At 34.3% G+C, this 16605-nt stretch overlaps 1 protein-coding gene across 4 annotated transcripts in view; it reads right to left on the bottom strand.

Annotated features, from left to right (window-relative positions):
* Positions 1–16605, bottom strand: part of MCPH1 (microcephalin 1) — a 130524-nt gene that overhangs the window by 93765 nt on the left and 20154 nt on the right. For all 4 annotated transcript variants that reach the window (XM_042803341.1, XM_042803338.1, XM_042803339.1 and 1 more), the window contains one exon: positions 13800–13912. In XM_042803341.1, the coding sequence (XP_042659275.1) occupies positions 13800–13912 (113 nt within the window). The remainder of the gene's footprint in view (positions 1–13799; positions 13913–16605) is intronic.

The following is a 16605-nucleotide window of genomic DNA, read 5'->3' on the forward strand; positions in this document are numbered from 1 at the left end:
ACATTCTTTCACTCCTAAATATTGTATAGAAAATAAATGTTGTCTCAGTAATATAACATATAAGCTATACTCAGAGTACAGCAATCCTTAAACCAGCAATTCTAAGACACCTTAAAAAGCACCCCCTCCCTTCTGCTGCAATATCACCCTATAGCTTATGTGCAAAGTAGGAGTGTTTGCCCCACACAGACTTTAAATAAGCTTGTTAAGCATTAGTATTATAGAAGGCAGAAGAGGAAGGAGTATCATTTGTTCATCAGCAATGACCATGAAAGCTTCCACAGTGCACAAAGGTAGGTAGGACAGAACATGAGTTTTAGCAGTATCAGAGAAATACCTAAGTGAATATAACTGATGGTCATCAAAAATATACGCAAGAAGAGGTTTTGAAAATCTTATCTAAGAATTACTTGTAGCTACATAAACATGAACAAGGATGTAAATAGAAACATTTTAATTTTGTAGGAAAAATATATCAACTGACTGGTACAAAACAACTCTACCTAAATTTCAAAATCAATATATGAATTTCACATTATTTCTCTAGATAACTACTGTTTCATAAGAAATAATCATTCCCATTTCTGCCCTCTCAATATATTACCACAACCACAAACAGTAAGCTCCCAGTCTTGCTAAAACTCAGTTTCCTTTGAGTAATGTACTGAGCTGAGACCACAAAAATATTTTGAATTGGATTACAGCTGGTAGCACGGGCCAAAAAAGACTTGAGAACAACTCATTTTACCCAATAATGAATCACAGAGCAGGAGAGAGAACATACTCTGATGTAACTCCATCTGTCCTCTCTTATCAGTACAGAACTGTTCTCCATTAAGTGTTCAAGCAATTTGTCACATTTAAGAATGGAGTTCCTTGGAATTATCTCTGTAGACTAATAGACTGTAGGCTAATAATGTGCACCACAACTGTTCATTATATGAACAATCTTTGCATAAATAAAATACAATTTAGATACCACTGGCAAGCTAGATATTAAAGATAACATAAGTAGTAGTCTTTTCAACACACCCATGATAATTTCATTCTGTGTTTGGATGAATTTTAAAAAATATAAACCCCAGATACTATTTATGTCTTCAGAAGCAACATGTAGCATATTCAGTAATTTTTTTAATTCATGATAAGCATGCACCCAGACAACATTATGTAAGCTATACAATACTTCAGAACTGAAAATATATACAATGTGAAAATCTAAAACAATCAATAATAGAATGAAATAAAGCTTCAACTGAGGAAAGGATGAAACTTTTATATTGAAATAATTATTGGAGAGAAATTATATGAGTATTTTTGGAAACGTAAGTTTCCAGTTACTAACTTGTTGCCTGCAATACTTATTGGTGATGCCTTAGCCTACTGGTAGCCTGACAGTTGAAGAGAAGATAATATACATTTATCTGTAATCAAAATTTGTTGTATTCTTAGTCCAGAGACTTTGTACTGCATTACTTTCCACTCCAAATAAACAGTCACATTTTATTGCTCTTGGAAGCTCCAAGAATTTCACAGTTTCAATTCCACATTTGACTTTTATACTCAAAGAATTTGAGCAAAAATAGTAACAATGCAACAATATATATTAAATATATCTATCATAACATTAACATAATTAATATTAAATAATATAACTTCAAAATTTTGAGTATATACATCAAAATTACCACACAAAAGACCACAAAAAAGAATTGCACTAGCTTCTTGGGGCCCTTGTATAGTACTGGTTCTAAAGTCAGAACCTGCTGTGCCTGTTCAGAATGTGCAGAAAAATACCCATCCTTACAACTTTTTATAAATGAAATGTCATGGAAGTATTATTAATCTGACCACTGCTTTTGCCAAATTTGTGTTAAAAAAAAGCATTATTATAAAGCAAGGCCAGAGCAGCTTGAGATCCTACAGCTGGCTTCTTCATCTTCAGTCCAGAAATGTTTGTTAACAGTTCCTTAATACGTTATCTATAAGGAAGTGAAAATACTGGATCCACACAAATTAGGAATCCTGCAGCCTGTCCCGACATTACTGTGTAAAGTCAGCTTTTGAACAGTAGGTTTTATGCTACAAAACATAGCATATAAGACGGTACAGAGAGTATTTTGGGCAAATGTTCTGTCAGTGCAGCTCAAAGCAATTCAGACTCAAGAATGCAGAAGGATGCATACAAAAGGTAAAAATTAATTTAATTTCTCCCATACTATTATTTCATCTTCATTTAGAATTGCATATTTTTGCAAGTTAGAGGTCATTTGCTAAGCAGATAACATTTTGTTTTATTGCTTCAGTAAGACAAGCAGTCCTCTTCAATTATAGTTACCAAGCAGAAAACTTAGCCAAACTATGTTTTAATTTTCAGTTGTACATTTTTCAAGTTAATTGCTTTCCCCCCCTACTCTTGCTATGAAATTTTTCTTCCATGCTCTTTGTGTCTGTTTTATTTTACATGTTGCTTTTATTGCAAAAAAAAATTCGAGTTAGCATTTTCTTTTCTGACCAGCAAAAAGACATCTGCTGAGCAATGTTATGAGTTCTAACGCACATTTGTAGCAGGATTATTAATAAAACACTGGAAAAGGTAGTGTTAACTGGCCCTTTTATTTATCATTAATCTCTGAATCCTGAAGAGTTGCATATCTGTACTCTGAATCAGAACACACTTCCTTCTGAATTACTTTTTAGATCTGGAATACAGGGTGTATTATAAACTACATGTTTCAGCTTTCCTTTATGTATTTCTTAGGAGCACAGTTGCATTAAGTATTTCTTTACAGTGTGCCAACAACAAGATTTTTCTAAGTCATCTGTAATATAAAACATACGTTTCAGTGGCGCATAGGAAATAGTATTTGTAAATCTTCCCAGTACTCAAAATACAATGTGATACTTCCTGTATGTTAACTGACCTATACCACAAAAGAGGCATCCAACCTCAAAATGTATTCTAATTTGAGCAGGTGTTTACTGGAGCTGAAGGACAGTAAGAGAAAAGTCCCTTTTTGTACAACCTGCTTTTCAAGAAAGTGAACTCAAATTCTGTTTCCTTAAGAATGTCATGAGTTGCTTTTCATAAGTGACAAATGAATTAAAATGTGACCATAAAATATGTTTTTCCAGGCCAGTTCTCAAAAATAAAGTGCATTCACACTGAGAATTGACTTGATAGGAATAGTTACACATTTGTGACTGGTTAAATTCCAGACTAAGTACATTAGAACTCATTTTGTCTTTGGGTCAAGAACCCAGGCCTCATATTTTTCAAGAAAGCATTTCAACAAATAAACACCACTTGAATTTCATATTACTTACAAATACTCCCCTTAAGCCTTAAAGTTGACTAATTTCTGAAAGAAATAAGCTTCAGTCTACTCAAACTCAGATGCATGCTGTGACAGAGTAAAAAAAGACCTTTACCTTCAGGACTCAACAAGATACTTACCCTATGTGGTTTGGCCAATATACCAGGGATAAAGGTCTTTTTTGGGGGCGAGAGGGAGGCAGGGGAAAGTAGTGCATGCATGTGCAAATAAAGAGTAAGGGAGAGTACAAGATTATTATGCTACCTGTTTTGTACTCTTCCAATCCCTTTTTCCTCTGGCTATTGTAGGTCCATCAGATGATTCTGAAATTGGTTCGGAACTCGTATATTCAGTTTTGATATTTACTGCTGTATTTCAGATGTAATAATCTTCAGTCCTACTAGTACATGAGCCAAAAACCAGAGCAATGTGCAGCGCGGGGATATTCAAGAATCAGGTTAATTGCATTCTGCTTTTATCTAGGAAGGTTGTATTGAGGATCCAAAACTTTAAGGCTGTTTTTGGAAACAATCTATAAATTGTTCTACATTAATTTATTCTATTCGAGTAATTGTGGCTCATAGATTAAAATAATTGGTAAATGTAATGAACGATTACTATTCAGTAGTTTTAAAGAGCAATTACTCAAAACTGTAATTTACTTTCTGGCTGGCCTTTCTCCACTTATCAGTCCTTTGATACTGATAATTTTCCAGTTTCCTCTGGCTGCAAACTCAATTTTGGCTGTAATTTCCTGACCAAACATAGTACCTCTGCTTTGGTCCTAGAAAGATGAGAAAAATGCACCCATCCTAACTAAATCGATACTACCATGGGGAAAGATAAAAAAACAAAGCAGGCTGTAAGAAGACAGAAAAATTAGATGACATGACTGGTGCCTGGGCATTGGTTTTCTTTCACTGACAAAGATGAGAGAAAATGAGATATCCTGTAATCACAGGTGTAGAAACCCATAGAACTTTTCTTGGCAAGATTAAGGATGTTGAATAGCTTCAGACTTTTCAGACTAGCAGTGTCACAGTTTACAACCTATTAATATTTTCAGTTTTCCACATGCAACAATAATAGCTAACAACTACATTTAAAAAAAATAAAAATCAACAATGTGGGACACAAAACTGTGTAGCAAGGGACAGCTTTCAACAGCATTCTGAAACTTCAAAGTACAGGATTATCTGGCTGTGATCATTAGCAAAACTAGAGACTGAGTTCTGGTAGGACAGACAAAGATTAAGGGGAGAGCAAATGTTCCTTCCCATCCCTTTGACTGCAAACAAAAATTTTCAAGTCAATAAACATGACATGAAAAAAAGCCAGCAAGCATGGTTATCATTTCTGCAAGAACAGGCAGCAGTGATTCCTATTCTGATGGCATCTTGGTTTAAGCCCATAGGGCAACTGAGCACCACGCAGCTAATCACTCACTTCTTCCCCCCAGGTACGGGATGGAGAAAATATTACAAAAGGCTCAGGGATCAAGACAAGGACAGGGAAGGATGACTCACCCATTATGGTCACAGGCAAAGGACAGACTCATTAGGGAAAGAAAAAGAACATCAATTTAATTCAAAGACCACCACCACCACTACTGCCACCTAACAAACAGACCAGGACAGTGAGGAGTAAAACCACACCTTAAAAACACCTTCCCTGCCCCGTCCCCCCCTTCTTCCCAGGCTCAGTTTTGCTCCCAATTTTTCTACTTACTCCCTGCCAGCTACGCAGGGGGCCAATGCACAGACTGTCAATGTGACAAAAGTGAATCTCAATAAGTGGGGTGCTAAGAGGAGGAGAAAGATACTTTATAGTTTAGATTCTAACAAAAAATGAAAGATTGGGTGAAGGAAGGACGCTCCCCCCCCCAAAGAAGTCACAAGACAGGAGAAAAAGGAACAAGAGCTATCATGGGTCAAGACTATGTTATGGAAAAAGATCAGATGCAAGCAGAAACATTTCAAAGACCACGCTAAGGCATAAATTAATTCTGTCATTAGCACTAGATAATGTCCAATGTATACTCACCTTCCCAAATGATCTGTGAGAAAGTCAGGCACAATTAATCTTTTTCTGCTGAAATTTTAAGCAACATGGACTTCTCCTCCCTACCTCCCAGCTTCACCAAGGTTAACAAAAATAGTTTGTACCCTTCTGTGAATAATTTCAACAAAAAATTAAGCATGATATCAGAGTAAATATGTTTCATCTGTTCAGACATTAAAAAATATTTATGCTTTCAGAATGACTCAATATAGAGAACAATTTCTTTGGACAGCTGAATTATGACCAACTAAAATCACTTCATAAAGCTACAGCTGAGATACCCTATGCCTTAACTGTGAATAAAAACTGGGCCACAAGGTTAGTGGGCAACAGTACAGTAGCTTCAGTGAAATTAATTATTTGATTTTTAAGCACTCATCAGCCATTAAATTTTTGGTAATGGTTGTTGCCACCCATCATGGAAGGTTCATTAGAAATGATGTCTGATTTAGCTACCTCATTGTAGATGTCAGTGGCTCAGTTAACAGTGCTCACAGTGGGTCACACACTGGGCAGAAGCAACTAAGGCACAGAGACACACTTCCATTGCACAGGCTGTAGGGATGGAACCATTTTAAAGAGGGAAAGAACCATTCTGCAGCACCCCAACTATTAGATACTGGGTTCGTGCAATTATTAACACAGTGGGGTTAATTTGGATAGTTGAAGTCTTCTGGAGAGTGCCAATTATGCAGCAATGAGTGAAATACTAGGTGAAGATACTCCTGAACATGTTTGCAGCCCCAAGCCTGGATTTATGTTATGTTACAATACAAGACTGTAAACTTCAGTAAATACACTGCTAACAAGTAACCCGCTTGTTAATGATTGTCAACAACCTGAGTTAAAGCTTTACTGTCCTCTAGACAATATGGTAAACAACCAAACAATACTTATTTCAGGCTTTGAGGTGCAACAGCAATATTATGTAGAGTAGAATAACAATTAGAAAAACCCAACCACTTTTTTAGGATCTTGAAGGTTTTTAAATTAATCATACATGCACACAAATCCTTCAAAAAAGACTTTTTGTAGTGTGTTAATTATGATGAATGGCCACCACTTCCAGCATTTCTGAATCTTTAGACTAGTAGGAATTAGTACATCTATTAAGGAGTAATGTGGTGCAAGACTTTTTCCTATTTAACTGACTGCTGACTTGTTAGCTCATAATTCAATTCTACAAAGATCCCACCACTAATCCATAAAATGTCTAATTTTAATGTAGAAAAGAATAGCAGTATTTGTTAAATTATTAAAAAAAAAATGTTAGTGAAGACATGACAAATGCTGATGAAATGAAGTTTTGGAAGTCTTTTGTTTAGATTGATTTTCAACAATTTTCAAGAGCTGTGAGGCTATCATTTAGAAAGCGGTTTCATCAACTAAAGGATTTCCAGCCTATAGAGTAATGCCAGGTACCAGTAGGTTTATGTAGGGTGTTCACTCTTCCAAAAGTTACATTTCACCGAAAAAGAGGATCTAATCAGGAGTTTCTTTTCCTCTTGGTAGTTTCTGATGCCCAGATGGAAAATAGTTTCAGTTTTACACTAATTCTTTGCCAAACCAGCTGCAGTTCAATGGATTGTTTGGTTTTCTGGCATGACAGTTATAACCTCAATTTAAAATGTAGCAGTGTATCCCAAAACTAGAAAAGAATTGTGATTTACCAATAACTTAAGTTACAGCATACTTATCTTCAGCAGTGAGGTATGTATGTCTCAAGCACAGACTGTATGCTCTTACTTCTTACACAGTGTTCATGTGCTGTTCCCCTCATGCTCTGAGCCAGAAAGAGTTGCATTTCTTTCTTGCACCTAAGCCTCCTTTCCACCATCAAATTCAAGAATGCCAGAGACTTTTAAATAAAAAGATGGAGACGGCATAGACATACTTCTAATAACTTGGCATTCTAGGGTTTTATTCTCTGTGCTTATCCCTATCTACTGCTCATCATGAAGAGCTCTCAAACAATTTCCTACTTGCCTAAAACTAATAAGAAAATATGTTCTGACTTTACATAAGACCTCATAAATAGACTCTGGACCAAAAATCACCATACCTACCAATCTTTGCATGGGGGGGCAGGAGGGGGTTGGGCAGGGAGAAACAGTGAAGTGTTTTTTCTTAATTCTATGTAGACAAAAGTCAAAACTCTCCATATTCTTAAGCCACTATTTCTTAAATAAGATTCTGAAAAAGAATATGTTAATCAGTTGACCTAACAGAAATTTAGTGACAACTTTATATAAAAACTTGGGCAAATTCAACTCCTGGATCTTAACTACCCTGCCACCTAAAATGACAAACTGCAAAGTCAACAACCTCCTGTATCACTGTCTCAGCACAAATTTCCAGTATTGCAAACAGCAACCCATACAAGAGTGTGAACAACACCTGCAGGTGTCCCTGGGACAACAGGAAACACTCTAAACTTGAGTTGAGAGGAGGTTATGCCTTTTGCCATAGAAAGGTACTGACTTGAAAAGACACTTTTTTCAAGTTAATAAACAGACAATGGCAATTCAATAGGTAGTCCAGAATAGCTAGCATGATACCTGTCAAAGGGACTAATTTCTAGGGACCCAAGGCCACAAATCAGCCCACCAGGTCCATCTACAGGAGATTTTCCTGGCAGGAATGGTAGCACCCTAAGTGGTGATAATGAAGCTGTTGCCATTAGGACATAGCCCATAGCATGCACTGTAAGGTGATGCAGCAGATGCCAAGAGTGTGGCTTCTGTCCTGGAAGCCCTGGGTGTGGATGAAGTGTTTGGGACAAATACACCAGCTGGACAAAGTCCAGAACCAGAACTGCCTTGCAAAGGTTGAGTGAAAATACTCATGAGATTAAACATACAGCAGGACTTACAAAACCGTCTCAAATAATGGGATATATAGGCATCTTTTACAGTGCTACCCTCTAAAAAGCTTAAGCATGACCAGTAAGCACTAAGTCACAGGCAGTATTTTGAGACCCCGCTTTTCAAATATTTACTAAGAATATTATTCAGTGATTTTAGCTATCTCATATTAACCTTGCTGATACTCATTTTTTTTCCTATATATCACTCCTATAGCATTCAATATTTTTAAAGTACATTAGGCTGATATGAAGTTCTCAGATTATTTTTTTTCCTATTATTTAACTTTATACCAGGAGAAACAAGTATTCTATCAAATAAGTATCTACATATTCCATTTATATGAAACAAATACTAACATTACATATTGATAGGACATTTTGTTCTCAAATGCTAGTATTATTACAAAATCTGGACATTTGGAACAAACAAATGACCACAGCTATATTCTGGACATAGCAATAGCTTAAACTGTGTCTTGCTAGTAAAAATATACTTTCTTGTGGATTTCAATGTCCTACTCAGTAGCATATTTCAGACACTCCAAGGAAACAAATTTTCTGCAGTGATGCATAACATTAGCCTTTTGTCACTAACACTGTCAGAGTTACTTGTCCCATAACGTAGCTCAAAAGCTTCTTTCCCAAAAACTTGTTTCTTCAACTTTATGTTGAGCCAGATTCATGTGTCATTAGCTAGAGTTGGTCAGACACTTTCAGGATTATTTCATGTAAGATGAGACATCTTGTAAACATGAAACATTCTACGATCAAATCAGATATGCATAATCACACCACCAGACATATAGTCAATACCATAAAAGATTTTTGGTGGTACCATCCAAGCACTCTTGTAGTTCGTAGCTTCAGTCACTCATTGTATCGCTACACCCAGAAGCAATACATTTGAAAAATTTTCCACTTGTCTACCACATCCATTACATTTTCCCCAGATCATCACTGTGTAGCTAGTTCCAGTTTCTTCACTGTTAAATGTAAATGAGCTTGCATGCTTCCACCTTCTCTAATTCACAGTTGTTTAATATTCATTTGTGGCTCGAAGTCAGTAACATTTAAAGTATCAATGCTTAAAATGTATGTACTTATTCAAAGAAACTCAAAAATAAAAATTGAAAGGGAAATGAAAAAATATGTTCTCTAAACCAATACAATCTGATTAAGACAGTCTACAAATGCACATATCAAATATAGACAAAGTTTTCCTGAATGTCTGGTAAGATGCTTCATGTTTTATAGTTACAGATTTTTTAGGATATTAAACTTTGTTTTGCCATGAATAAAATATTTTCAAAAAGAAGGATTTTGATAAAAGGATCTAACGATAGCCTGCTTCACACTAGTTGTTCCACAGCATGAGCTTAGATTCTTCGTAAAAAATTGTCTTTTCTCTCAAAAATACCTTACATTCAGTGTTGAACACTACCTTCACCCAAATCCAAGAGCTACAAAAATACAAGTCAAGATGAATCTGTTTAAAAACAAAACTGAGGGAATTTCAGTTAAGTCCATACTGTCTTGTCTGTGAAAATATGGTTTTAATTATCCCTTATGATGTTTAACTGTTTTTTTTTTTTCAAATGGTTGAAGAGTTTCTTCTATTCACTCCGAAGACACTATTTTAAGGGTTTACATGTAAAATTTATTCTAATTGCATTTCTAGTGATGTAATACTGTTAGATTCTTTAAAATATCTACCACCTCTTATATCCCTCTAAAAATATGAAACAACTTTTTATTTGACTAAAAATGGCAGCTAATTGGTTATTCATGTCAAATGAGACTTTCTCTGATCTGTTTAAAGTACAAAATGTTTACATTTGTGACATACAACAGGTGTTGTGATAAATGTAAACACTTCTGTGACATTAAGCAATGACATGAGCACTCATACAAGCAGATTAACAACACTGTAACTCACTTGATTGAATACATTTCTGTCTTTATGATTTTTAGTTATTTCACTTTGTCCTCTCTATGTAATGCAACAAAGACCTATGTATTAAATTCCATGGAATAATTGAAAACTGCATCACAGTGCATAAAGGGTTTATTTTATCCCTGCAATCCAGTATTTTCAACAGATTTCTAGACCAGGGAAGCCACCTGCTGACATTCATAGGCATTAATCCACCCTGTTTATCCTTACCAACTCTGTATGAGAAGAATCTGGAACTATCCTCAGTTATGGGTTGTCATGTTTCAAAACTAAGTTCAAACCTACAGCCAGTTTTCTAAATCTATCTTTATGTGCTGCATTTGAATATGTACAACACACCAAAACTCCTGGTGTTTTTGGGGTGGTGGTGGTGTTTTAAATCTAAAAAGTTTGTTCCTGAAGCCATTAAAGATTCCTGAAAATCTTACTTATCTCCCCCCAACATGCCTGCAGTACCATTATAAACTGCTCTGTTTTCATTGATTTTGTTAGTTGATAATACAATTTTATATAACTTTAATTAGAAGTGTTCCATGTTAAGAGTACAATAAGCATTCCTATATAAATAGTAAAGGTAAAGAAAATATGAGTACTTGTAATCTAAAACTGTGATATAAAAGCACCTGAACAAAGTAATTCTTGATTTTAACTTCAGCTACAACAAAATACAAGAAACTCAATCTGCATGAAGTTTTGAGAAAACAAATGCATAACAAATATCACAGCAGAGCAATACAAGATCTACATTTTGATTTATATTAAGTTCAAGAAACTACAAATGACAAATTGAAATAACCATGGAAGTAAATAATGTTAACACTTAGGCCGGGTCATATTTCCTAACGATATTTTTTGTCTGTTTTTTTTAATATTTACCATCACATATTGAACTCCAAGTGCCTACTGACATGCATTCACTGCAGTGAATGGTTAATTGTAGTGTTCACTGTAGAATACACTTGAATCAGTAGAGAATGAGTTATAACTACAGTACTCCAAAGTTTCAGTTTAGACATTGTCCAGAAATTATATTCAGCAAACATCTAAAATGTTTTTAAAGAGGTACTAGATTTCAAACTCTTTTTCTATGAAAAAAACCCTAACTGCAATTTACATTGCCTCCCAAATTAAGAGACTTATAGCTAAGTAATGAATTTAACAGATTATACATACAACTGATTCCCAGAATATGATCTCAAGCCTCATACTGGAACTATTCAGTACAGAACTGAATATACTCTACAATGACTGTAATTTAAAGATTTGGGGATTTTTTTGATATAAGAGGTCTGGAGATTCACGTAGTCACTTTTCTAGAAATAGTCCATTAAAATAGCTAGGAAATGGTATTTAATTTCATTTGCACTTGTATTTTTAACAAACTTTCTTTTAAGATTTAAATAAATATTAGAAAATTCTTTATCATACTATGATTCAATAAAATTATATTTAAAAAATAGTTGTGCTATTTCTCTCATACACTTTTTTCTTTGGGCAAAGGAAAGAAACTAAAATTTTCTTACTTAATTTCACTTTCACATTGTCAAACGTTGCCATGTTTAAGCTGCAGCCATTGAAAAAAATGTTTATTAAAAATTTGTATAATGTTTGGTTGTTTTTAAAAAGCTTCAAGTACATATTGTGACTGGTACTAAAGCAGCCTTGCAACTTACTACTTTACAAAAATCTAGACAGTCTAATTTTGTTCACAACATCATCCTCCTAAATTGCTTCACTAAGAATTTTGTATGGATCTCCAACATTGGATTTATAAATTTTGCATACATTTATGCATACAACCACTGGAAAACAGATCTTAAATAGACATATTAATAAATATTTAATATATATTAAAAACCAATTGCTTGAGGAAAACATGAAGTAAAACTTTTCAGTGCAACAGTTTGGTTGCCAGACTGTCTGGTTAAACCACGTAAAATATTTTTGTAAAGTTGTTCTTACTTTTCAATCAAAAAAACCACCCACATTGTCTCTATATGAATTTGCAGTCAAAATGCAACTGGAAACCTTTGAAATTATTAAACAAAGCATTCATGACATGAAAGAAAGTATGTGCTGCTATTTTACTGATATTTGACTCAAATTATATTATCACATGCCTGAAACAAGCCACCTCAAAACACTGCATCGGAATTTTCTCCAGCTACTACTTAGCTTTTGCTACTGTTAAACACCTCACAGACCATACTTTGCAAGCAGACACCACAAAGAACAATTCAGAGATACCACCTTTGACTGTGAGACCAGGCCTGAAAAAGAGGGACAAGAAATAAGGACTTTATATTCTTCTCTTCAGCATGTAATAGTTATGTTGGGATCCTAAGAGAAATGAATCAAAACTAGCACTACTGTATAATGGTCTTTAATTACACAGGAGAAGGAATCGGTACCAACAAATCTGATAAATCTCCAAGCACCATTTCTGCAGAGAGCCTTAGGAAAAACCATTGGCTGTAGTTTGTGGATATACATTTAGCAGCATTCTGTGCCAGGAAATGAAACTGCTCTGGATAGATGATTTAGCCTAAAAAGTAGAATATGTTATAATGTTTCTATAGAACATGGATCTAAAGTGAAGTTGATTTATACATTCTACACAATACTTACTGTTACTAGTTACAAAAATAATATGTATGTATATATTTAGAAAAACAAGTGAAAAAAAACACCACCAAGCAACTGAAGAAAAGTAGCAAGCAGAAAGATGCAGGCAAGAAATCAAATAATAACTTAAACCCAGAGATCAGTGGTCCGTGGAGATTTATATCCCGTTCTTCAGGATGTTTAAAAGGTTGAACATCCGAGTAATTACACCTGCTCAGAACTTTTATGTAAAAGAGGAACAAAATCTGCGATCAGTCTCTTTGAAACTCCACCAATAGCTATCAGCACAACACCTGACTAATTTATCTCATATAATTAATTATCTCAGACACCTTTTAGTGCTTTAGGACTTCCCATTCTCAAAACTATTCAGTGCTCATTTTAATTTTATGACTTGCTGCTTACCAATAAAAAGAACTACTATTTAATTTCCTGATCAGTTTTATATTTACTTAGAAAAAAACATTTTACAAGGGAAAACACCTTAAAAAGATTCAGTGATGACCCAATCCTCTTTTTTTTTTTTTTTTTTTTTACATCCAAACTGAGCTTAAATAGTAAGTTAAAAACTTTAGTTTATAAATTTTTATCCTGCAGAAATATCCACTGAGTATGATCCACTGTAAAACAAAAAACTCTACCCCATTTAGTAACTCCTCCAAAAAAGATCGGCATCTTCTCAGGTTACTTCAGTGGCTTTTTAACTAGAAGAGTTTGAGCTGGCTTACCAACCTCCTTTACAACATCAGCTTGGCACAGACTGCCACCACAGGTTAGCAGAAAGCTGATTTCCATTGTTATACATGCTGTCTTTGAACACCATTCCCCTAACATTTCAAAGAAAGTGAGATTGAGGAAAGTTTTTAAATTGATAGTGCGTGGAGAATGCATTGCTTTTTTTGTACATACAAAGGTGCTCAGTCATTCTCCAAGAAAAAGAAAGAGTTTAACAATCAATATGTCTAGTTAAACTGACCTTTTGGAGTCTTCTAGTTTTTCTTAAACCCCCATTGTGCTTATTCTTTTGTTCACTAAAAATTTTGCAAGATCCATCAGTAACATGACACTCTGAAACTTCAATTTCATCACCTAGAAATGAAATTTAGAAACTTGAAATTAAAAATGCAACTTTTTGTAATGAAGCTGCCACCAATTAATCACAGCACATATAGGTATATACAATTAAGACACCTAAGCTAATATGTACATGTTATTTTTCCATTGTATTTAGTTACAGAAAAAAAGCATGACACTCAAGTATTTGGCTTCATCTTTCAATATGTGATCTTGTAAATAAACTAGTTGTAAAACTCCTAATTTCCAATATTTTGAAAACCATATCTTAACTACAAGTAGAGAATCAGCTAAATTGTTTTCTACTTATTACAAAATTTTCAATTTCTCTGAATACAGACATATTTGAGAGTTTGAAGCAATGGTGGCTACATTTTTCCTTTCGTACTGAAATACCGATGTTTTCAGTACACATTGTGTTTATCTGCAATGACCTGAAGGTCTGAATGCAGATGCAGGAATATCAGACCTATTATTTATAAAAAGGCACTATCCATAAGAATGTACTCTAATGTGGCTGCCAAAAAGCAGTATTTTTCATCACAGGCTTTGTGAATTAACATATAGTTAATTTTTCAACCCTTTCAGGATTACTTTTATAAGCACTAAATAATAAACTTTTGAATCATTTGAGAAATTAGCTTGCTTGTGTTAAGATGAAAAACGTTGATCTATCTTTTGATCAATGATGTTGTAATTACTGAAGATTTAATTAGATAATATTTTCCAAATTTAATTCAATGGTGTATACTTTAGGATATGTGTTAATTTTTCATTTCAAAGAAATGCATGAGACTAGTTAAAGAAAGTTTAATAATCACTAATTCAAGTGGCCTAAATTCAACTCCTCCCAAATAAGCTTCTGATTACTTTTGGAAAATACTGAAGGGTACTACCCATATTTACCAGTCTGACAGCATATGTAACACTAAGACTCATTTGTTTTTCCTCTGTAAGCTACTTAAACTCTTAATTCTTGAGATGGCTGAGGAACAAATTACAACACAAAAAATGGTGATAAACATTTTTGATTACTGATTACTTATTTTAAAATTATAACCTTTAGTCAAAATTTAATCACTTCTTCACACTAAAATTTCATGTTTCATGTGAATTTACACAGTATTACATTAATTTTTGTATAATAGAAGTAAACCTGGCTTTCAGGTGCAATAATTAATTTAAGCTCAGTATTTAAATACGTGTTATTTAAAAAAGGGAGAACTAATAAGTATGTTAATTTTATTTAGTATGGCACTGAGTCCCATCATGTTGAACCAATGAGCAAGACTGATGGCAAGCAGTAGAGGAGAAAAGATCTTGCCACACAATAAAAAAAGCTTAGAAATTTAAATTTGAATAATTTTACATGGAAAACAGAATTTTAAAACACGTATTTTGAATCTTAAAAAACACACAGCAACCATCAGACCGCAAAGGATGTCAGATCATTTACTCCAAGCACATGGGGGTAAACCTAGGTATGTCTCTGTTAGTTTCCAGTAAGTTACTTCAGTCACTGTAAAAGGACCACCCATTGGTTTGGGTTTTTTTGGAGGAGTGGTTTGGTGGGGGGTCAGTGAGAAGTGGTGTAATATTGCTTTTGCCACTCTTGGCCTGAATGCTTAAGCTTCACAGCTCTTGTCCCACTTGGGATGCTTGGACCTCTTTCCAGCTAGTGTTCAGTTTCATTGGTTCTTCCTATTTACAGGAAAGCAGAAACAGGGGATTATGTCCATCATCTCTGATTATCAGCTTGGAGATCTATGAATTACATAAATAAGGACTATTCTTTGCAGTCCAGTTCCTACTTCTGATTATCAGGACTTCTTTAGCACTTTCCAGCTTTTCCATCCTGTACGTCTCAAGCTTCACTGTCTATTGTCTGGTTTTCCCTGATTGTTTCTTTTTAAAGCAGTTGCTCAGTCACAAGTTAAGAGTTTTCATCTGTACTAGAGTATTTCAGATAAAGGCGACAGAACTTTCTGAAGCAGTTCCATCCACTGTTAGTTATCCCTAAATTTAGTTCAAATACACAGCTAACTCATGACACTGTGATCCATTAGATCCCCTAACATCTCTTCTAAAATATTGCTCAATGACTGGTATCAAAATCAACAACTCTGAGAGCCCTCTGAAGTATTATAACAAATTAGAGTGACTTTAATTTGTAATTCAAGCTTCTACTCATTCATGATCATTTATTACCAGTAAGAAGTTTTGAACCAGAATATTATCTTAAAAATTCCATTTGATATTTTCTTCAAGTTAAAAAGCAAAGTAATGATTAGGCACAATGAGCTATTTTTTTCAATCAAATCAATTATGCCTATTTAATAAAAATTTTATCTATAGTACAGTGCTCTACTTTAGGAATATAATGAAGTATCACTAGAAATTAAGCTGTATCCTATCTATTATTTTGTACTTATCCAGAGCTATTTACCCCAACTATGAAGAAAGTAAGTCTGAATTTGCCATTATTAGTAATCTTTCAAGAACATACACACAGAACATTGAATAACTTGTGTTGTCATTATTATTGTAGTTATCATTCCAGCATGGACAAATTGCTATTTGGAACACAATTTCTTCAAGTCTTATGAAAGTTTATGTGCCCACCAAGTTCTCAAACAGAACCTGTTAATGGTTTAGAACAATTGTACCTAGGTTGTTACACACTCTAGGACAAGTGTCATCAGGTTTTG

Source organism: Tyto alba, unplaced genomic scaffold (assembly GCF_018691265.1).
Source record: "Tyto alba isolate M040663 unplaced genomic scaffold, T.alba_DEE_v4.0 Super-Scaffold_40, whole genome shotgun sequence".
Lineage (NCBI taxonomy): Eukaryota > Metazoa > Chordata > Aves > Strigiformes > Tytonidae > Tyto > Tyto alba.